This window comes from Sinohyriopsis cumingii, chromosome 18 (assembly GCF_028554795.1).
Source record: "Sinohyriopsis cumingii isolate HCF-2022 chromosome 18, ASM2855479v2, whole genome shotgun sequence".
Lineage (NCBI taxonomy): Eukaryota > Metazoa > Mollusca > Bivalvia > Unionida > Unionidae > Sinohyriopsis > Sinohyriopsis cumingii.
This window is the reverse complement of record NC_142978.1, coordinates 65,330,056-65,352,992: the sequence shown is the minus strand read 5'-3', so window position 1 is coordinate 65,352,992 and position 22,937 is coordinate 65,330,056. Positions and strand designations below refer to the sequence as shown.

The window sequence follows — 22,937 nt, the reverse complement described above, 5'->3', positions numbered from 1 at the left end:
TATATACAAGCTATTTAAAACTTATTAATATTCTTCTGTGTCTTCTAATTAGTATTTAATTATTTCTTCTAATTAGTATTTTAATTATTTCTGACCAAGCAATGCACAAACTAAATAGTTTTATATGAATCTGTTTTAATAATATTGCATCACTCTAGAAAAGATTTAACTTTAAAAAATGAAGGAAATAATGTAAATAATCCCCGCCCCTCCCCCAAGTTATATAATAGATCTTTTGTGGGCATTCTGCTGAGTACACGTACCTGTTTAATATTAAACCTCAGCACTTCTTTCATGAAGAGCGGCAGAGTAATGAGAATAGTAAAGAATGACCAGTTGTGGACAAAATGGGTCACCATACAGGCCAACACCGGTTTAGATGTGAAGAGTTTTCTCCAAGGTGTGGGATATGTCTACAAAATAAAGCATATACGCTATTCACTTTGCTAGAATGCCTGCAATACAAGCCGATAAATATGCTATAGATACTAAAAAAATAGAAAAAGTGTGTATAATACAAGTTAAATTACTGAATGTACTTGTAATCTGAACCTATATTTGTATCAGTTTGATCTGATGCTACTTACAGAGTTTAAAGACAATATAATTATTACACTCGAACTTTTATATTGATTCCGGAACGCTAAAGTTAATCGCTACCCCCAAATAAATACACGAAAATGTTAATTTTGTAATTCATTGAGCCCCACCACAGAATGATTGTATGAAACTCAATATGGGGAACCTATTTAATTCTAAATCAAACGAAATCTCTTTAATATACAAGATGGTGCATCGATGAATTATTTTATTATACATTCAAGTTTGTTTAAATTTGCACGGAATAAAAATATACATTTTGTATGGGCTATTAATAAAGTGAATAGTACTTATGGTCAAAACTTGGTCATTAAGGAAATCATAAATACACATGGAGACTATTTAAAAAGCTTTTTTTCTTCTGGAACTCTGAGGCTTCTTGGATAGATATTGCAAAATGAACTCCGAACCATCTTTAAGATCAACTCTGTATCAAAATAACATTGAAAACCCAAGTCCGCGATTGCTTAACGTTGAAATCAACAGCTGAGTAAGTTTGGAGTACCTACGATATTTTTAGAATGAATTGCTTTTCTTTGAAGAAATAATTTCTCTGCTGAAGTAATCCTTGGATGTTCATCGGGGGAATCAGCAACAAGATAAATCCATAGCAACAGAAAAACAATAGTGAGTAGACCTGTTCAACAAAAAGGATAGATTTTTCATTTAAGAAGATTTGTTCATGTATATAACTAACCAGATGTATACATTAAAATTTTACTTGTAGCTCTGGAGGGCAATATTTGAGGGTCAATGGTGGTCACTGGAGATGAAAGTAATACTGCACAGAAGTCCATTTTACAATTTATTATAGGGGTGTTCTACATATACTACGTACTTCTGACAGAGTAACAGGGTGTAAGGCGAAGTTGCTTTCATTTGCATCATGCAGTGTAAAGAATGTTGGTACACCTATATGTTACCTTCATTTACTGTGGATGAAATTTCTTGTGGAAATTGCTCATGATCTAAGCACACATCAAACCAAAATGGCTGCTTCTATGTGCTTAAAAATCATCCTGAATTAGTCAATTACACAATCTTTATCAGCTTTTTATAACAGGTAAAACGAATCTTGCCAGACTAGATAATACCAGTTATTGAACGTACAATGAATGAATGAATTACAAAATAAAACATAACGTTAAAAAAAAACAAGGAAGTGGCTCGTTTTTTTGTGTTAGGATTAACTTTTTAAGTCCAGGAAGTGAAAATGAAAAAGAAGACATAGAATCGTTTGATAAATGCTTATCTTTATGTAAGGCCAACCCAAGTTACACACATCAATTCTACATCAAAATATAGGGAATTACGATTTAGTTTAACAATGTATATCATATGCAATGTCCTTTTTGAATACATAGTCTAACCAGTGAGGAAGACTTGGGAAAGTTTTATCTTTAAATTTCTAATGCAAAATATCAAACTGTAGATCGCCGCCAAAGTTAGATAAACATTTACTATAGAGTTGGATGGAACCCGCGGCCACCAGAATAAAAACTAATCACCATAAATAATATTTTAAAACCACTTGGCCAAAGGCTCTCACACTAATCGAGGCCAAATGCACTCTTTTTGTAGCCGCGTTTGTTGATGACCGTTATATACATTCTACAAGTCGTTTTGGTATTAAATGGCTTCGCCTCGGATTCGGGAGGTCGTGGGTTCGATCCCTGGCTGAGTCATACCAAAGAATTACAAAAATCGTACTAACAGCTGGCTCGCTTGGCGCTCAGCATTAAGAGGTTAGTGTTAGGACTGGTCAGAATGGTGTCAGGATAATGTGACTGGGTGGGATACCATGCTACATGTCTGCGGCATGATGTCCCAGTGCTAGACATCACTATAAGCTGCAACACTGCAGACATCGTAGCGATATGACTGAAAAATTGTTAAAGCTACATTAAAAGGTTCAAATCACACACACAAACACACACACACACACACACACACACACACACACTAAATGGCTTAAATGAATAAAATGATCACAGACGATAACCCGACTTTGTTTTAATCTGAGCTACTGAACATTGATGTTAGTAAGAATGAAAAAGAATTATCAGAATCACTTTAACAGATCTTAAACGATTACAAATACATGCGTTGGCCATTTAGAATGACAATTACTTCACGTCCCAGATATACCGTATATATAAAAGATTGAAGCCCATCCATTGTCGAATCCATAGGCACAGAGATATCCAGAGGTCAAAAAGGTCACAATCGTTCCAGATGTAAAACCTGCAACAAATGCAATGGCACAAAGTCAACATAAACTATTATTCTGACGGTTTATGTACGTAATATATAGTTGGGGGGACTCAAAGACGAAACAAACGTTTTAGCAATGAAGACCAAAATAAACGTATTGAAAAGTCAATCAGAAATGTAATATAACTTGTCATTCTTACATTTTTTTTTGGGTAAAACACTAGTCTTACGGAACTGGAAGAGACAATAATTTGCCTCAAATTTACAAACATTCCAAGTTTAAAGCATTGAATTTGCTTCAGACTTGAAATTATAAATTTATGGCACTGATGTTAAGCATGACAAAAGCATCCCGACTTAATCGTACATTTTCCAATTGAAAATTCCTGAAAGTTGTCAAAGTTTTACCTTGAGATCAGCCATAACGTTTGTTTTAAAAACTGAGATGCGACTTTAAGTCTAAATATTTATTTTATGTCCTTAAAATATTATTAATTGATATTCGTATTCTTCAAGAAAACGAAGATGAAAAGGAGGCACATGTATGGACAGTAAATAAAAAAAATCTAAAAATGACAAAAGAGTGTTAGATACATTTTAAACCTAAGAACCGAAAGTACATTCTTTAAAGTATCTATGCTGGAGTATGATTTTATTTCAGAGGAAAGGCTGCTTCATAGTTTGCTGGTCCCAAAGAATAAGACGTTATGGTGATATTTAGCAAATTATCCAGATCATGAAGCCTAAAGCTACGAGAAGATGTAAATTTCATTTGAGATGTTTGCCCCGTTTGTGATACTGTTCGTGTATGGCTTCTAGTAAAGATCGTGATTCACTGTGACACCATGGCATTTTGCATTATCAACAGCATTTAACACCTAGCCGTGTAGTTTTCAAAGGAAGTTTATTTGTTGCTTCAGAGACATGCTGATTATCTCACATTTATCAGCGCTGAACTAGAATAGGAACTCATTTTCTATTTTTCAAAATTTTGGAAGTTGTTCAGAAGTGTATCAGTATCTGTATAAGAACTAAATAAGGTTGACTATTTTGACACTGTTTGTCGGGATTTATGTTTACTGCATAGTCAGAGATAAACTCTATGGCAAAATGGTCTATATCCTGTTGAAAGTTTTCCCAGTCGGTTTTGTTTGGGAGTGTTATATCTCAGTCAGTTTTGCTTGGGAGCATTATATCTGTCAGTTTTGTTTGGGAGTGTCATGTCTCAGTTTTGTGTGGGAGTGTTATATGTCAGTCAGTTTTGTTTGGCAGTGTCATGTCTCAGTAAGTTTTGTTTGGGAGTCTTATGTCTCAGTTTTGTTTGGAAGTCTTATGTCTCTAACTTGTTGTTTAAGTTTGCCCCATTTGATATCTGTTAGAGCTGGGTACCCGTAGGAAAATACTTCAGCTCGAGTGAAAAGCACGGTCCTACCCCGACCTCGAAGCACAAATGACCAACACCTTATAGTAGATGAATTTGCTACGTGTATGTTAACTGTTGTATAAGTTGCAATTTCAGTGCTGTAACTTAATTGGGATGGTTAGGATTATACTTTATTTGATATTGCTAAAGATGTCGTGCTGACGACATTCCGAAGCCAAATGATAAAAATTGAAAGCATTGATGCTGATGACGAGAATTTACTAGCTACGAATATTTTTTTTAGGTGCTCGATACGGAATCACAGATTGAACATTTGTATCGCACGCCAGATCAGCCAATTAAGATTAAAGGGTATATAAGAAAATTATATTTGTGATATTCAATTTCAATTTGTGACAGACAACCATTTTATAAAAACGAAAGTTAATTTGTTGAACTATTTTGTCACGACGAATGAAACTCAATGTTCATATCATTGAAGTCGTGACAAGTTTCATCTGGAATTTCCGTACATTCCCTACAGATCGAAACTACCGACGTACCGGTTCAGTGATAAAGTACCGTGGTAAGTACCACCAGTAAGAAATATCGCGGTAAACCGTAATACCGATAATAACGCGCACCTCTGATATCTATATAACGAACAATTATGCCATAATAGAATTTCCAAGAGCAGGTTAAGTCTTGCTTGATGGGCAAATGGTGGACGGTTGTTTAGAAAAAAAAGGTTTATAGCACTGATTCCTCTGCTAGCGGATTACATCACCGGATGGAGGGAATACTCGTGTATCTACGGACCGTAGCTGTTCGAAGGACTGTTCTGCCGTATTGTTCCATATGAACGCCATTCATAAAACAAAGATTAATGAAGATACGAGATGTATTGCATGCCACATCCAATCTGTAAAATTTACATTTTATCCCAGATTCTCACTGGCAGCTAGTGGTAGTTTCGAAGATTCGGAGCAGAATTGTACAGATCTAGCACTTTATCTGATATATCGACATCCTACAAGTTTGCATATAACTTATTTAAAGTCGACGATTTTCGTTTAAAAACTTGCAGCAGTATTAGCAACACTATTGCTGAAAATTATTAAATGTATTTCTGGATATAAAGATATGAATAAATAAAGGTTATTTAGTGAAATTAAAATAGATGTCTGAGTCACACACAGGAGAGCTCAAACAAACAAGTGTTTGTGTGTGTGATTTGGATTTTTAACGTAGCTTTAACAATTTTTTCGTCATATCGCTACGATGTCTGCAGTGTGGCACTGCTGTCTAGCACTGGGGCATCATACCACAGACGTGAAGCATGATGTCCCACCCAATCACATTATCCTGACACCAGGCCGACCAGTCATAACACAAACTAATGCTGAGCGCCTAGCGAGGCAGCTGTTAGTACCATTATTGTAAGTCTTTGGTATGACTCGACCGGGGTTTAACCCGCGACCTTCCGAATCCAAGGCGGATGATCTAACCAATAGGCCATCGGAGCAGTCAAACAAACAAGAAGTAACGAGGTAAATATGTAATATTTTAAAAGGTGACTTGCGCATTACTGATGTCTAACAGCTGATGTCTCGTGGTTTATTGGACTCATTAAAAAAGCTGTGGTGGACTGAAAGTTCTTGACGCGCCAGTTTGGTACTAATTGTTCCGATCTCCCTTATTTTGGAGAATTCTTACCTCCGATCATTTTGAGAAAATATTACTGACAACTTAAAATGTATATTGAAACTGAGACAAAGTGTCGTATCGAAATATGATGAATGTTGTCTGGGACATTACTGTGCGAAAACAAAAACAAGGCGAAAAAAACAGGAAAGAAAAGGGGGAAGGAAAGCAAAGAATATATAAGCGAATGAATAAGCTAAGTAGGATAGGCAAAATGAATGAATGAATGAATTAATATTGAATTTCTCATTTATTGATTGATTGGTGTTTACTGCCCAAATGATATGCACATGAAAGGTTGCCAATGACAAATACAAGAGGGATTGTTTAAAATTGTTATGCGATAATTATCAAGAGGAATATATGCTTTCCCAATATATCCTTATGTGTCAAACTCATCGACTGCTTGAGTCAAGTAGATATTGTCTTCAACATTTCGAATGTAAAGCCTTCTGTTTTCATCTTGCTTTAATTAGGAAATTAACCTCCAGACAGTGTCTTAAAATTTTGCCTCACTGGAGAGTGTTTTTGAACACAATATCGACAAATGACCACTTTCTGTTTACCGCAAGCGGCTCAATGTTATAAATTGTGTTTGAATCATCAGTACGACTGAACCATAAATGGACGAGGCATTTAATTAGCACCGACAGGAAGGACGCAGAACTTTTCCGACTCTAAAGGTAGATGCCAGTGCGTATAAGAACCATATTTCATAGAATAACTACGAAACATTGGACAGGGGATCAGTCTAGCATCAATCAAGCTAGACAGAAAACACACAACATATCCTGTTACGATGAATAATTCAGATAGGCCTGTTCAAATAAAGTTATAAATATCTGAGAGACTTTTATGTTGCTGTGATTTGCTTTGCCATGATGCCTTTAAATGTTTCATAAATATGTGCGCTGGACTTTCTCCAAAATAAGGTAGAGAAAATGTAGGCTTATTGAAGACCCAGTGTATGCAATGGGGAAATGCCATTGCTTTTGCATTAGCGTACAAAAGCCTTCAACATTGTCATGGGAGGTCTATTATCTAGCTTCTCTCTAAAAGCTATGGATGGAAATATTTCTTTTCGCTTGGTTGCGGAGTGGGTTTCTGTCCAGGCTATCTCGAAAGTTACTTTATGCAGAATGTGTATCTGTCCTGAAGAGGATGAAAAATGCTCAGCCACAGTTTTGAAAAGTTCAAACGTGGCCGAAATTTTCTCAGGTACATATATTACCAAGGTGTGATTATCGTTGTCCAATTATTGTAAATTATTAAACATGCTTTTAGAATTATTTATCAAATGTAATTCTACAATTTCTATAGAACGTTACAAATCAGAAATGAGAGAGGATAAGCGGAGCCATTAATGTCTTAGCAGCTGCTCGACAAGAAATGCACGAGCCAAGCTCGTGAATCCGATAGTGGTGGCTATGGGCATAATTCCACTTACTGCGTACAAAGCTGTCATCAGACGGCATAAAAGGGCAGATATCTGTTGAAAGACAGAACGATTGAAATACCAGTCTTCCTACTAAGTGGCCTCTGTCATGACTAGAAATCCGCTAACCTTAAGTATGTGCCGGACTTGCAACATGAGTTGGCGAAGGAGCACCAACGAACAACGGAGAGTTTTCAAAAGCAAAGGACAGCGGTTTGGTGATTTTGTACTCCTTGATTACTGAGTTATTTGACAACTTAAATATTGCCCAACAAAAGTAGAAAGTATTTGCCAAGTAAAATATTCAGCATAATTTTGAACAAAAGCAACTGAAATTAATTTGCTATACCCTACATTTTAAGCTCATCTATATGTTGAAGTCTCTCATGTGCTGTGGAATTAACGTATCGCTGTATGTAGACAAATATGCAATAGCTGGATCTACACTGGTGTAGAAATACCACTATATCTGGGTGGAGTGGGGTTCATAGGCATTCCTGCCAAATGGAAAATTATGATCTACCTATCAACGTAAGAATACATTTCAACTGCTTACTATAAGAATTATGTGGCCCATCTGGCTTAACAGATTAGCTGCCGCACTAAATAGAAGAAGTAGCACACCGATCATTTCATGTGATTCCACCAGCTGCATGACGTACCATCAACACAACGCCTGTCGCTTATGATTCCGCTGATTGTACATGGCGGACCCGTCAGTTCGAAGCTCGTTTTCGCGTGATTCCGCTTAATGTACAGGACGGGCCCGTTAATTCAGGTGGCGTTCTATAGTTTCGTACTTTGCATGGGTTAGAATCTTAAAGAAAAAGTATTTCCTCGGGTTTCCTCACTGGTTATACTGGCTATTTAAAAAGACCTTGTACATCTTAAGCTTTAATTCCCTTTATTTTGGTGTATGATTGATGGGTGTAATATGAGTTATAGAGTAAACAGCTTAGCCTTACTTCAGGTGTGCATCTTTCACACACTGCTAGCTCCGCTTGGTCATGTTCACTTCCTGAACTTCAGAGGTAAATTGTAACAAATGAGCTGATAACGTTTTTTTTTTTACATTTTATATATGTAGCAATTCATCCATTGCACTTTCAGAAGCTGGTATTGTCTAATTGGGCCAAATTCATTTCCCCTATTTTAATAGGTGCCAAAGATAGTGTACTTTAGACTAATTCAGGCTGATTTGTTTTAGCATAAGGGAGCAATCATTTTTAGTCAGCAGTGTGCTTAGATCATGTACAATTTCCCTAAGTACAATATCCACAGAAATGTCAGCCACATTACATCAAAGTAGCATAGATGTATGCCAACATTCTCTCCACTGTGTATGTTTAAAATGCAAACAACTTCACCTTACATGCGTCAGTCTCTCAAAAGTACATAATAACTAGTGAGTGCCCCCTTCAATGACTGTTTAGTGTGATTCCGCTGATAGTACAGGACGGACCCTTCAATTCGACGATATTGTCGTGTGATTCCGCTAATTGTACATGACGAATCCGTCAATTTGACGATTCAATGAATTCGTTCTAAATGGAAGCAAGCCATGTTAAAATAAGTGAAAACATTTTATTAATAACTGGAAGGGTTGGGAGTGATGATAGTAATCTAGATGTTGATAAACAGACGTTTAACTGAAGAAGGCAAGATGTGAAACTGCTTATATCTCAAAGTAAAATGGCACATGTCATGTGTTTTGGAGAACACTTTCCAGATAAGTCTTGGTCAATACCGAAGACCTTGTCAGAAAGCTTGACATCACACAATCTAATATTTTGGTAGAAGACCTTGTCAGGAAGCTTAACATCACGTAATCTATTATTTTAACGATTACCTAAGAACATAGATTTGGGTTAAATGGTATACCTACAACATGATGCACAATCTTCTGGAAACCAAATTTTGGGTATTTCCGGCATGACTAGTAATAGAGAATAAGAAAATTGGGCACCCAAAAACTGAACACAACTATGCCTCTGTTAATTGATGTCCAGATTAAAGAAATCGTTTTCACCCTGAGCATGTCTCTGCAATTGCGGAGTGCAGTGTGCAATATGAAAATATCTGCAAATATCTTAATATCAATGTGAATGGAAAATGCAACACCTAATGTGCTTATGATAAAATGTGTACCAGAAATAACACATCGAAGCCTGTCAATAAGTTAAATACAGATGAAGAAACAAACAGCGAGAATATATTTCATGAATATTATATGAATTCTTAAATCAGATGAATTTCACCTTATAACTATTCACCAGGTCACATATAGCAACATGTTTCTTTTTACTTGAATTATTTTCTGCAAGTTCAATGTGATTTTTTTATTTTTATTTAAAAAAAATACTTTTATTACCTTCTGATTGCTTGATGTAATCTAAATATTTCAATACCTAGTCTTCTGTCCCATTCATCTTTGGAAACAAAATATTTATCATGGGGAAACTGCTGTTAAGACCACGCATGCGCTATAGATCAGCCGATTCATATATTTATTAGTAAGGCAAATCAGGATCAGGATCAGGATCAGGAAGTATTCTGATAAGAATCTTATGTTACGTGCTTAGGCTCTAATAAACAGTAACAAAAAAGGTGAAAACAACAAGCTTTGAAAAATTTAACAAATAATTTATTTCCCTGGAAAACAATGTAAAAATGAAAACAATAAGAACTTACGGTTTCAGAAATCAAATCTAGAAATAAACCAAGAACAATCCACAAATTAAATTTTAGAAGTCCTAGTAATGAAATGTTCTTATGAATTCAAGTTCGAGTCCCGACGAAAATTCCAAAATGGAAGGCGATGACGTATAATGTAGCATTTATAGTACACATGTGTCTACAGTTCTTTGTTGAATCACAAACAATATTCAGGTGTTTGAATTTCCGAATAAAATTTCAAGAAATGTTTTTGTCCAAGAATTCTGTATGAGCACTCAAATTATTCCAGGAAAAAGAATTAATAATTCCATAAATAAAAGTTCGACTCAAAACTGGTTACAAACAAACACTTTACAGTGTAAAATCCCAACTGACTAATTTCTCCATGGACAAAGGTTATACAATCAAGTAAGACGCAAAATAGATACCCGTATTATGGTTACGTGATCACCTTCCACAACAATTTAGAAGCTATTTACATGTCTAAGGTCACATATTCCGGTACAGCCTCAATCTCACTCTATGTATCCCACAATACAAATAAATAAAAAAAAGAAGTTGTTTACTTGATTCTCAATCAAGGTTAGGAACTAGGTCAGCATAAGGATACTAAGTTCGATTTTTAAGTATTTTCGACAAAACAGTCAGGTCAAACTAATTTATGGAAAATATAAAATTCGTAGTAAACAAAGTTACATTACTATTACATGTAATGAAATTTAAAAAATATTTAAAACTTACAAAAAGACAATTAAATGAAATCAAATATCAATTAAATCAAATATAATTGACAAGAAAAACATGTCTAATTACAAATGTTGGGTCACTCTCTGAAAAATTTATATGTTAAAAATATGCTAAAGAGGCCATGTTGAATTATGACGTCAAATGACAAAACTGAAGATCTGTCAGTCTGTAGATGAATTCACCCTGGGAATACTTACTTCACTTTGTGCCAAACGATTGGTATCACATACTTGCGCGACTTGTAAGGAAATTGACCGAACTACTAATTATTTAGATACCGCAATTGAGCTCGTATCTTTGAGTATATCATGTACCCTGATTTATCAGGAAAACTATCTGTGGTATTAATGTCATAGGTTAACCGAATTCCAGTGCAAAAAATAATATTGGGTTGATAGCCTGTCGTATATGTTGTTGTTTTTTCACTGACCACTGACCAAAAATAATTCATATTAAGGTTAGTTGTGTTCTTCTGTCTAAATGCGGTCTACTTTTTAAATTGGCATTGATTGGCGGTGAGGTGACATAACGGAAATAGTTTTGTCAGACTGTATGTATTGATTAATATATTTATTTATTGTAGTGTCATGTAAATTATGTAGAGTTTCATACAAAGTGGCAGACTAATTTGGATTTCAATTAATAACCCTCACCAACGTTCCGGACAAGAGTTGTTGAAGGAGCCTTTATGGTAAAAGTTCACGTCGACACCACGTGATTATAAAACTGTACTCATGTTAACAAAAATAGCGTCGACCGAAACTGCTCTTTTATTGCAAAATATGCACTGTTTGATTGCTTCTGATGATCTGTACAGTAATAATCAAACAAAGCGAATAAAGCATTCGTTTTATTATGGATAACAAGTTGCTCATTTATTTATTTATTTATTTTTTTATTTATTTATTTATTTATTTATTTATAACAAGCAGTTAATTATAGTAAAACGATTTGTAGCATATTAAATACCATGTCGATCCTGGATGCCTATTTATGAAGAGATCATGCCATCCGAAATTCCTATATATAATCAAATAGCGTTTTATATTTAAACTAATATATAATTAACGTGAAAAGCATACCCATCATAAAAACGGACAAGAATCGGCCTCTTTCTGCTGGACTAGCCCATCGGTTTGCCATGGAAACCGAGACTGGCGCAACAGGGCCCTGGAATGACAGTTTGCAAAACAAATCATTGGCGTACGATGGGCCATTTGAAGAATATCGAAACTATTTTGTTCATGGACGACTTCTGATTAATTATTGTTGGTGGTCCGCTCAGTAGTTTCTTCCTAATGGTAAAATCACAGAATTGGCTATTTGGTTCAACCCGAGACTTTTAATAACCATATTTTGCTCCTGCTCCCTTGATTACGGTACTTAGTCCCTTTGGTACAACCGTTGATGGGTACCACCATCTGTTAGCTTTGACATTCAAAGGACTGGCTACTAAATCTGGACTCGGAAGATTCTTACACTTGCAGTCGCTTCACGCATTTTATTTTGGGAAAAACTCCAACATTATGATCGACTTAATGGTGTTTGAAGACTTCCACCAGTCCAGGAATATTTACTGTTCATGGACAGCGACAACATTTTCTTAGTCTTGCAAGTCGTGTAATAGTTATGAGTATAATTAGGGAAATAACACTGTATGTTTATTGCTGACCACTTTGCGATGTTAAACGTAATAACGTTGTGAGGAAATAATATAAATATATATAAAACGTTTGCTCTTACACTAGCTAGTCCTGTGAGGATTCTGAGTACAAACGTAAGGTAGACATTTGTTCTGGTGGCTACTGGAATTAGTAAGCTGCAGGCAGCAGTGATGACCATGAAGATGGTGATTATACGTTTGCCTCCGTACCGGCCGGCGAACCATGCTCCTGGGATTTGGGTTAGAATCACGCCGTAGAAATAGGATGAAAGTAGGGACGATTGTAACGATTTGCTCCAGTCAAATTCTGCTCTCTATGAGTAAAGGTCTAGTACAAGTTAATATGCTTGCTACAGACATTAATTAAAAAACAAATATTCTAAATCTTTGAAAGTAATCATTTGTTAGCTTCCTGTTAGAATTATATCTTTACAGAGGAAATACAAAATATGTTACAAGCACTGAATGAAGGGATGGGAATCCTGACAAATAAAAATCATTCTAGTGCACCTCATACATACATACATACATACAGGGCCGGCGCCAGACCCGGCCAGACTATCTGGCGCCCTAGGCAAGGTTAGATTCTGGCGCCCCCCGCCCCCAGTATTATCAATTTCAAAATTTACAAACAATACATTTTTTTTTTAAAAAAATGCGCCCCCTTGAAATCAGCACCCTAGGCGGCTGCCTAGTTTGCCTATATGGTAGCGCCGGCCCTGGATACATACATACATACATACATACATACATACACTTTATGGAGAAATATTTCCAGGCTAGGTTTAGACCAATTTTCCAGGTGAGTTTTAGTTCAGACACCTGTAAGGTACTTGATCAGAACCAAACCCTTGTATTTTAAATCAAATCTTTGGCGTTACATTGGTGTGCATTTTGGAAAGAAAGAAAACATCATAACCAAAAATCAATATGTGTTGGATATAAATACAACTTCCTGTAGTGCGGGAGGAAAAGGACCGCGCTACAATTGTTTGGTTTACCGCGTACTCTTTTTCCGCCTCTGATATACTCTCAGTACATCGACTGCTTTCACTTTCGCCTGCACTTGGGGGCTGAGACAACGAATAATTCGATTTCATGACATTTTTTGGTAACATCAGCGTAATGTTGTCCATTTGTCCGTGCATACTTCTATTGTCGGGTGGTGGTAGTCTGACCATGCACACAATGGCCAGGCTCAGGTTGACCCTGTGAGCGTACGCAATAAAATTTGCAAAAAACAGCATGTAACAAAGAATCCAACGCTGAGATGAGAAGCATGGGACCTTATCTTCATCTTTATCCTCTGAAAGAGAGACAATTTTAATAATAATAATAATAATAATAATAATAATAATAATAATAATAATAATAAATGTTCAATTTGCCAATGACGTTGTTGCTGATAAATATATAAGAGTATATTAGGACGCGTGCATAAGGAAGGTTCAGAGAATATATTTACTTTCTTAAAACAAAAACAGTAAAAAAAATGAAAGATAATATTATAACCAAAGTAGTGGCTTCACAAAACAGAACCTGTTTCCCAAAAACGTTTTATATTCTGTTTAACACGATTTTCTAACAATACGTGCATCATAACTCACAAGGAATCAATGTAAAACATCTCATAATTGTTTTACAAATACAAGAGTGAGTCGATATAGTTGTGTATTCAAAATAAACCATATTGATTTACTGCACGTATTTCTAGTTGGTACCTGCTGATTTATTGCTCGTATTTCTGGTTGGTGTACAAAGATTTACTTATCGTATTTCTGGTGGATACATACTAATTTACTTCATATTTCTAGTCGGAGTTATTTCACACTCGCTCTTAAGTATTTCAAAGAAAGTACGTTTACCTGTTGTCCTTGAAGATACGTCTTTAGAGATTAGTATATCCTGGGTCACTGCTATATTGTCTTCCACAATGAGAGAACCAATGTTTTCTTTATCGAAGTTGTCCATTCTTTACCGCAGCGTACGTTTTAGTCCAGGAGAATACGTAACACACAAATGGGCGTCTCGTCTGCGTTTCGTGCTTCTTTCATGAGAAAAAATTAATAAAATTGGTTTAGCTAACATGGACGAAGCGCATGTAATGTAAAACTGATATCATATAGTATAGTTTTTTAAACCGTGCATTGTTATCACTACACTACATCCCATGCTCTCTGTCCTCACACCAAATTATGAGCATGCGGATTCATTAGGTGTATCCCCAAGGTCATGAAGTTGGGAGCTTAACAAATACCGCTTCATTTGATTAGCTGTGTGGACCTAGGAACAGCTGTACCAAAATTCTTCGAGGAAAATTGTCATCTTGTTCATTATTCCAGACGGAAGCGGCTATGAGATACAATGATAACAATCGTGGTTTGGAAAAATGCACTCCAAAGGGTATGAGAAAATATCTGACAAACACATACATGCTTTTGGAAAGTACATATTTTCTTTCTTTATTTATTCCACATAGGTAACGATTATAATGTGTCTATAATACCGCCAATTCGATAACTTGCGTTTACATTGTGCTTAACTGAATATCATCCCTGGGCTAAAACACAGAGGCATGCTGTAATTATAGGTTACTGCATTTATATGGGAAAATATGAACGAGTGTTTTTGGATGGAATACTGCACGACATTAAGAGTGCAGTATATCCATCCGACTAAACGAGTTCGTATTTTCTCATACCAATGCTGGAACCTTTTTATTATATGCTCATATTTTTATTCTACTTAAGGCGTAATTATATAAACAAAATACACTACAAGAAACAACGTAAATGAATTTATGCCGTATTCCAAACTAAATACACAAGTGCAGATTCATCATTACACAACAACATTAGTAATGCACACATAACTCCGCCCAGAAAATTTTGAACTTTTCGCGCGCTAGACATGTTCGAAAAAAAATGGCAATTTTGTCTACTTAAAATTGAAATTTGGAGTCATATTTTGTATGAATGCGCATTGCAACAAGTTTTCCATCTGATCTGGAATGAATAAAGTTTTGTATTTTTGTTGATTCTACGAAATTTCGTGATTATGGACTGGATTCATCAGTGCAGATTGTACATGAAATAGATCGGATTGAAGCAGCGCGGGAGAAGCGTGTTTACATGTGCAAGTGTGTTTGTTCTGTGATTGACTATTTGAAATCATAATATGGGAAAATATGAAGTGTTTCAATTGCAATTATCATAAATACGCAATTGAAGTTAATACTTATTTCATTTTGAGTGCAGTAAGGAGGATGTAACTGCATTTGGAATATAGTCGAAATTACAGTACAATTTCGAAATGTGTAATCAAGCTTGAGAACTAGTGACATGGCTCATTTAATTCGGATTTGCAGAACTAAGGAAGTACATTTTGAGGAAATTCAGAATGTAAAACGGTACGTAAATTTGTTACCATTCTTATTACCAGCTAAAGGAGACAGTTTGTGCCTTTATAACTTGTATAATATTTGTAGGTACCAATCTCTTTTATGAAATCTAGCGTCTATCGCTAAAATCCGAAACACTGTCTCAAAAAAGTTAACGTGGAATGTTGCAAAGCAGTTGGTATGTGGCAGTCCACGAAACGTCTGCTTTAGTTCATTCAGAAACAAATTTAATCAACCAAACGATTCTGACAATGTAAAGTTAACGGAAAAAAATGAACATTTAATAATACAATGTATGGCACACCCACACCCACCGACACACACAGGGCCGGCATTGGGCCGATTGGACCGATTTGGCCCAATATGGCTTCGCGCTCACAGGGGCCGCGAGCGTCAGTAATTTTTAAAAATACATCTAAAGAGAGAAAGTGATTTTCAGGTGAGTGAAGAAAATGTTAAGCTCAATATCATATAAAACTGGTTTCGAAGTTTCTTTCCAAATGCCGTGCCCATAGTGGGCCCCGCTCGTAAATCTAGGGAAGCTCCGCCAAAATGATCTAAATAGGGCCCAGCGTTTGATAAGATCGTTCCTGCACCCACATATTGGGTGATATATTATGATAACCTTTTCCAATATGGATACATAGTCAAACTATAGGGCTAAAGATAAACAATATAAAATTGCCCAACCCACCTGATTTTTTTTTGGCCTTGGTTGGCAAAGCTGATTCTCTTGTATCCTTAAACACTTAGACTTGCCTAGTGAAACGCAATGTACATTATCGTAAGGTTTTATTAGGACAAATTACCTTATCTTAAATCACACGATAATTTGACAGTCCTGTCTTCTACTGAGGCCGTTAGCGGCTTTGGAAATGCGCATATGAACAAAGGGAAGTAACCATAGCCGTCTTCGTGTGGGTAAAATTGCCTCCACACACGTTTCCATCTAATGATAACGAATATATACATATCTTGGCTCTGGTATTGTTAAAGACACTTTTTGCGTTGCTTATTTAACATACTTGCTTTATATTGTACAAAAGTACGACTCACAAAGATTCACATGATCTCTCGCACTTATTATCTATGCATCCCTCACACCCTATCAACATCCACTCCTACTTACTGAGGTTCGAAATGGGGACTTTTGTTTCCACAGACCCATATGTTATGTATATTTGATTTAATTATATCTGATTTAATATATATTTATTTCAATTTAATTGTCAGTTTAAATACAATTATATTTTATTACATGATATTGTAATGCAAATATATTCACTAGAGATACTTTTTTTCTAGAAAATAGTTTGACCTTGACTGTTAGTTTATAAACACCAGGTGTTGATCTGAATCATGACCTTGTTTCAGAATTTGTAGAACCTTCATAAACAAGTTTTATTTTCTTTAAAAGTGGTTGGTTGCTTCCAAGGTCATGATGGGACTTTGTCCTTAAGATATAAACATTTTCTTTATTTTTTATTTCTTTGAGTAAAAATGATTGACTTTCGTCAGGGTCACACTGGGTAAACGTGATCTGTAATAAGTACTTGCTTCTATACTTCCAGAAGTTGATCACGTGACACTTGTTTACGTTTTAGAAAGCCCATATAACCCATATTTTGGAGAATTAATCTCCGTAGAAGTTAGGCTGTTAAGCTGTTAGTTGTATGTTGTGCTGTTTGGAGTTATTTCAAATTACTTGGATTTAAAAGGATTAATTCCATTATTTTTCTTGAAAATACGTGTGCTCATATAATATTGTAGAATAAGGACAGTTTTTTAAAAAAATAAATATTTATACAGCTATCAGAAACCGGAGTGATATTTTTTATTTCTACAAGGAACCTTAGACTTTAACAATACAGATTGCAGCATACGTCACCGTCTTCCACCTTGGAGTTTTCTTCGTCGGGAGTCGAACGTGAAATCAGTCGAACATTTTGTTATTAGGTCTACTAAAATTTTATTCTCGGATTATTTTTGGATTATTTTTGGATTTGATTCTATAAAACCGTAAGTTCATATTTTTTTCTTCATTTTTACAGAATTTTTCCAGGGATATAAATTATTGTATTTTTCAAAGCTTGATGCTTTCACTCTTGTGTTTCTGTGTATTCGAGCCTACCCAAGTGACATAATAAATTGGGCGCTCCTCCTAGGGATAATTTTGAATATTTGATAGAATATTTGAGAAAACTTTATTCCCCTAGTTTTTGAAATCTTATTGAAATCGACAAGCTTTTTCTAAAATGTCATCAAAAGTAGAAATCTTTCTTTTAAATCCTACCTAGGAACAATTAGATCTTTTCAAAAAAGATGATTTGATTCAACTTGCCAGAAAATATGATCTTTCTAAAGTATGTGTGTATTTGTATGTGATTATGATTTTTAACGCAGCTTTAACAATTTTTCAGTCATATCGCTACGATATCTGCAGTGTGGCAGCTTTTATAGTGATGTCTAACACTGGGGCATCATGCCGCAGACATGTAGCATGATGTCCCGCCCAGTCACATTATCCTGACACCAGGCCGACCAGTCCTAACACTAACCTCTTAATGCTGGGCGCCTAGCTTTCTGAAGTAAAGGCTTCCTTAACGAAACAGGAAATAAGAAATATTTTGGTTCAGTATTTGGTAGAAAGAAATGTTTTGGATAAACGTGCTTTGGTTTCAGTCAGTAAATCTGTATCAGACTCTGACACAAAAAAGAAGGAATTAGAATTAAAATACAAGATGGAATTGGAGTTGAGGAAGCTGGAATTCCAGAAAGGTAAAGAAGAAAAACAAATGAAAATGCAGTTACAATTGGAAAAAGGAAAAGAACAAATGAAATTGGAGAAAGAAGAGAACAAATCTTATTACAAAAAGAACAAATAAAGTTACAATTTGAGAGAAAGAGAGAAAAGAGAGGAAGAAACACAAATGTATTTGCAAGCAGAAGAAAATGAGAAAAGAAAAACAAATGTAGTTACAAGAAAAACAAATGAAATTAGATAAGGAGGAAAGAGAGAAGGAGAGGGAATATCGATGTAGAATGAAAGAAATGTAACTGGCAAGTGGAAAGCACATTCATACTTCAAATCCAAATTTAGATTTTGATCGTGCAAAGAATATTAGATTAGTGCCACCTTTCAGAGAAAAAGAAGTAGACAAATATTTCACTCGTTTTGAAAAATTTGCTGAAATTTTGAAATGGCCAAGGGAGCATTGGACTCAATTATACAATGTGTACTCACTGGCAAGGCTAGTGATATTTACAATTCACTGTCAGTTCACCAAAGTGGTAACTATGAAGTGGTTAAAGAATGCATCCTAAGGGGTTATGAGTTAGTCCCTGATGCTTAACGGCAAAAATTCAGGAACTAGAGAAAAGAAGCTGGACAAACTCATGTCGAATTTGCTAGAGAAAAAGAGCAATTATTTGATAGATGGTGCTTAGCCAAGAAAGTTGAACGAGATCATGAAAGTCTCAAACAACTTCTATTACTCGAAGAGTTAAAAAAAAACTGTGTCCATTAGTGACATTAAGTCTTGTCGTGACGAGCATCAGATTGAAAACCTTGTAAAATGCTACTCGAGCTGCGGATGAGTATTCTTTAACTCATAAAAGTTCTTTTTGTAAATAAAATTTCACCTCAACAGTCTTTTTGGCAGAAAAGTATTTCAGCCTAATACAAGCCCTTCTAAAAACTCAAACTGGCACAACTTCTAAAAATCAAACTTCAGAGAAGCTTGATTCATGATTCTTGTCTCCTCCTACGTGTACCTATTGCAAGAAGAAAGGACGCGTTATTTCTGATAGCTACAAATCGAAAAATAGGCATCAGAATAAAGACAGACCTATTCCAAATTCTCTTATTTCTAAGAGGTCAAGGTCACGGTCATGTGTTGAAAGCAATACATTTATTGGGTCTAATAAACCCCAGTCTGATTTGATTATGGAGAATTATGAACCATTCATATCGAAGGGTTCTATATCACTCGGATGATTCGGCCAATCATATCCCTATTAAAATTGTACGGGACAAAGGAGCTTCTCAGAGTCTTTTATAGTCAGGTACTTTGCCTTTTTCTGAGAAGTCTTCTTCCAAAGAGACTGTTCTTATTCAGGACGTAGAGTGCGACTTTGTTAATGTTCCTTTCCATTGTGTAAATTTGTCATCAGATTTAGTCAAGGACCCTTGACAGTCGCAACAGTTGCTGTTTTACCCGCCGAGGGCATTCATTTATTACTAGGCAACGTCCTAGCTGGAGACAAGGTTGTGGTTAATCCACTTGTAACTGACAAGCCTTGCTTGGATCAGAAAGTCGATCCAATTGAAAAAGAATTCCCTGATGTATTTCCAGCTTGTGCAGTTACCAGAGCTATGACAAAGAATGCTCTTGAGAATGGTGTTGATAAGGAAAGTATTCCATTAGCTCACACGTGTATTGGTCAGGCTTTTGATGAGGTCACTTTCACTCATTGTTTGGATCAATCAGAAGGTATTGGTCACATTGATCCTCTTTTAACGAATCCTTCTCTGTATTCTAATCAGTGTGATAAACGACAATCACTTGTCGTCAAACAGGAAAAAGATCCTGAGTTCTCCTGTTTGTTTCAATTGGCCATTAATGAAACTGAAGCTACTGAAGTTCCTATCTGTTATTTCATTAAAAATAGAATTCTTAGCCTTAACATCTGTTTAGCACCGACATAAACATCTGATAACGAGAGGGGAATAATGCAAGCCCCTGTTATCGAACACAACAAAAAATTTAGGTTGTCTCGATTTATATTTTTTTAAAAGGGAGAAAATAGCCCCTGTGACGTATTATCTCTGAGACGTATTCTGAGACGTATTATTCTGAGATCCATATGTGAATCTACGTGCTACGCACCGAGTTGAGGACCGAAAGAGACAAGACAGAGGGGAGTCGAAGGAACAGCTACAGTGGAAGTGGATTGAACCGGAGAAGCAGGTTATGCAATACAAGGCACTGACTTCAATTGTTCACTCGATCCTTTGATGAACTAAATCTATCGGTACAACAGATATGCTACTTTATTTAAATATATTTGTGTTTATGCAAATCGGTGAAAGTTTTATTCCTAGAAGCAGAATATATTCCTGGTGTAAAGAATTCTCACAGTTGTTTTATGTAATTGATTAAACTGTTGTTTACATGTACGGGGGCTCGTGTTGGTTTATTTTATATCTCTGCTCAGATCTCTATATATTCCACCCATAAGTTTCACTAGTTATATTTATATTTAGTCGAACCGGGCAATAACATCGAGGGTGGTCAACCTCTAGATAACGAGAACCAAATTAAGCGGACACCTTGAAAGAAGGTACAATCTGCCAACCCACAAACCTCTTACAAGAAGAGGGGACTTTGTGTAAGGTTTCTACAGAGTGGACCGTGGGTCGCTTACATTTATAAACACCAGGTGTTGATCTAAATCCTGACCTTGTTTCAGAATTTCCATTTTTTTAAAATATTTATTTCTTAGAGTAAAAATGATGGTCTTTCGTCAGGGTCACACTGTGTAAACGTGATTTGTAACAAGTACTTGCTTCTATAAACTGTCAGAAGATGATCACGTGACACTTGTTTACGTTTTAGAAAGCCCATATAACCCATATTTTGGAGAATTAATCTCCGTAGAAGCTGAGCTGTTAAGCTGTTAGTTGTATGTTGTGCTGTTTGGAGTTATTTCAAATTACTTGGATTTAAAAGGATTAATTCCATTGTACTCATGTAATATTGTGGAATAAGGACAGTTTTTTTTAAAATAAATATTTATACAGCTATCAGAAACCGGAGTGATATTTTTTTATTTCTACCAGGAAACTTAGACTTTAACAATACAGATTGCAGTATACGTCACCGTCTTCCACCTTGGATTTTTCTTCGTCGGGAGTCGAACGTGAAATCAGTCGAACATTTTGTTATTAGGACTACCAAAATTTTATTCTCGGATTACTTTTGGATTATTTCTTGGATTTGATTCTATATAACCGTTAGTTCATATTTTTTTCTTTTTTACAGAATTTTTTTTGCAGAGTCTGTTGATTTTCACTCATTCTTGTGTTACTGTTTATTCGGGACTAAACAAGTGACATAAGAAATATGTTTACCAAAAAATTTTGTTTTTACTGATATGCCATAAATCAAACAGAAGCCAGTTCAGTCTATACTTTAACATTATTATTCATTAACATCTCAAAGTCTGGAAGATATATTCAAGCTTCTTCACGCGCTCTTGTTCCAAGATGACACATTTTACTTTCCTTCATAGGAACCAAATTTCTATTTTGATTTTATTTATCCCTCTGCCATTAAATCAAAAGAGCTTACATTGCATGATTCCACGGACGATTTATCAAAATTAGTACACCCATCAACACATGAAGTATCCCGAGTACTTTCGAATTTCTCAGAATACTCTGTGCAGAAAGTGCACAAACTCACAGCCCTTCTTGGGTCGTATTTCAGCTATTTGTATTCATTTCCTCTGCATTTGTTTAGGTACTATCTTAGTTTCTTCCCTTGATCATATTTGCGATTGCGTCCTCTCTTGTCATCATCTATTTTCTGGCACCACGGCGTTGGCCGTGCACTTTGCAAATACTTCAACTTTTCCTGTTGTCACCACATAATATGTTGAATGGTTATCAGCAAATATGATCGTAATATAATAAATTTCAAAAAAGTCCAAAACAATATGTACATTGGCATAATTTTGTATAATTCGTTGAGTAGACGAGCACGACATTTCCGATTGGTCGATACTAGGCTGGTACAATACAGCTTTTGTTATGAGTAAAAAAATATAATAGTTCGGGCATTATCCCACGTGACCAAGCTAGCCCCATGTGTGTGAAGACTGTTTTGCCAATAATGAGATTAATGTACCTCTCTCTCTTGGGTCTTGGAGCCCCGGACGGTCGCTTGTAACGCCCGCACAGTACGACGGCCCTGTCAACACTGTAGATAAATTACAATTTTATAAATATTCTGCAATACATTAAATACATACAGTCATAACTTTTGTGCGAGGGACATTATTTTTGTTTGTATTTCCTAAAGAATGTACTGTTCATTTAATAACGAGACAATCAAAAGAAACGTCCAGACGT

At 35.6% G+C, this 22,937-nt stretch overlaps 1 protein-coding gene across 1 annotated transcript in view; it reads right to left on the bottom strand.

Annotated features, from left to right (window-relative positions):
* The window catches only part of LOC149776814 (putative transporter slc-17.2), a 46,823-nt gene that overhangs the window by 23,189 nt on the left and 697 nt on the right, over positions 1 to 22,937 (bottom strand). Inside the window, exons 2-9 of the mRNA XM_089941356.1 lie at positions 22,714 to 22,785; positions 14,268 to 14,449; positions 13,404 to 13,708; positions 12,275 to 12,716; positions 11,822 to 11,926; positions 2,749 to 2,844; positions 1,110 to 1,237; positions 264 to 413 (exon numbers count right to left, since the gene is read on the bottom strand). Of these exons, the coding sequence (XP_089797482.1) occupies positions 264 to 413; positions 1,110 to 1,237; positions 2,749 to 2,844; positions 11,822 to 11,926; positions 12,275 to 12,716; positions 13,404 to 13,708; positions 14,268 to 14,373 (1,332 nt within the window). The 5' untranslated portion in view covers positions 14,374 to 14,449; positions 22,714 to 22,785. The remainder of the gene's footprint in view (positions 1 to 263; positions 414 to 1,109; positions 1,238 to 2,748; positions 2,845 to 11,821; positions 11,927 to 12,274; positions 12,717 to 13,403; positions 13,709 to 14,267; positions 14,450 to 22,713; positions 22,786 to 22,937) is intronic.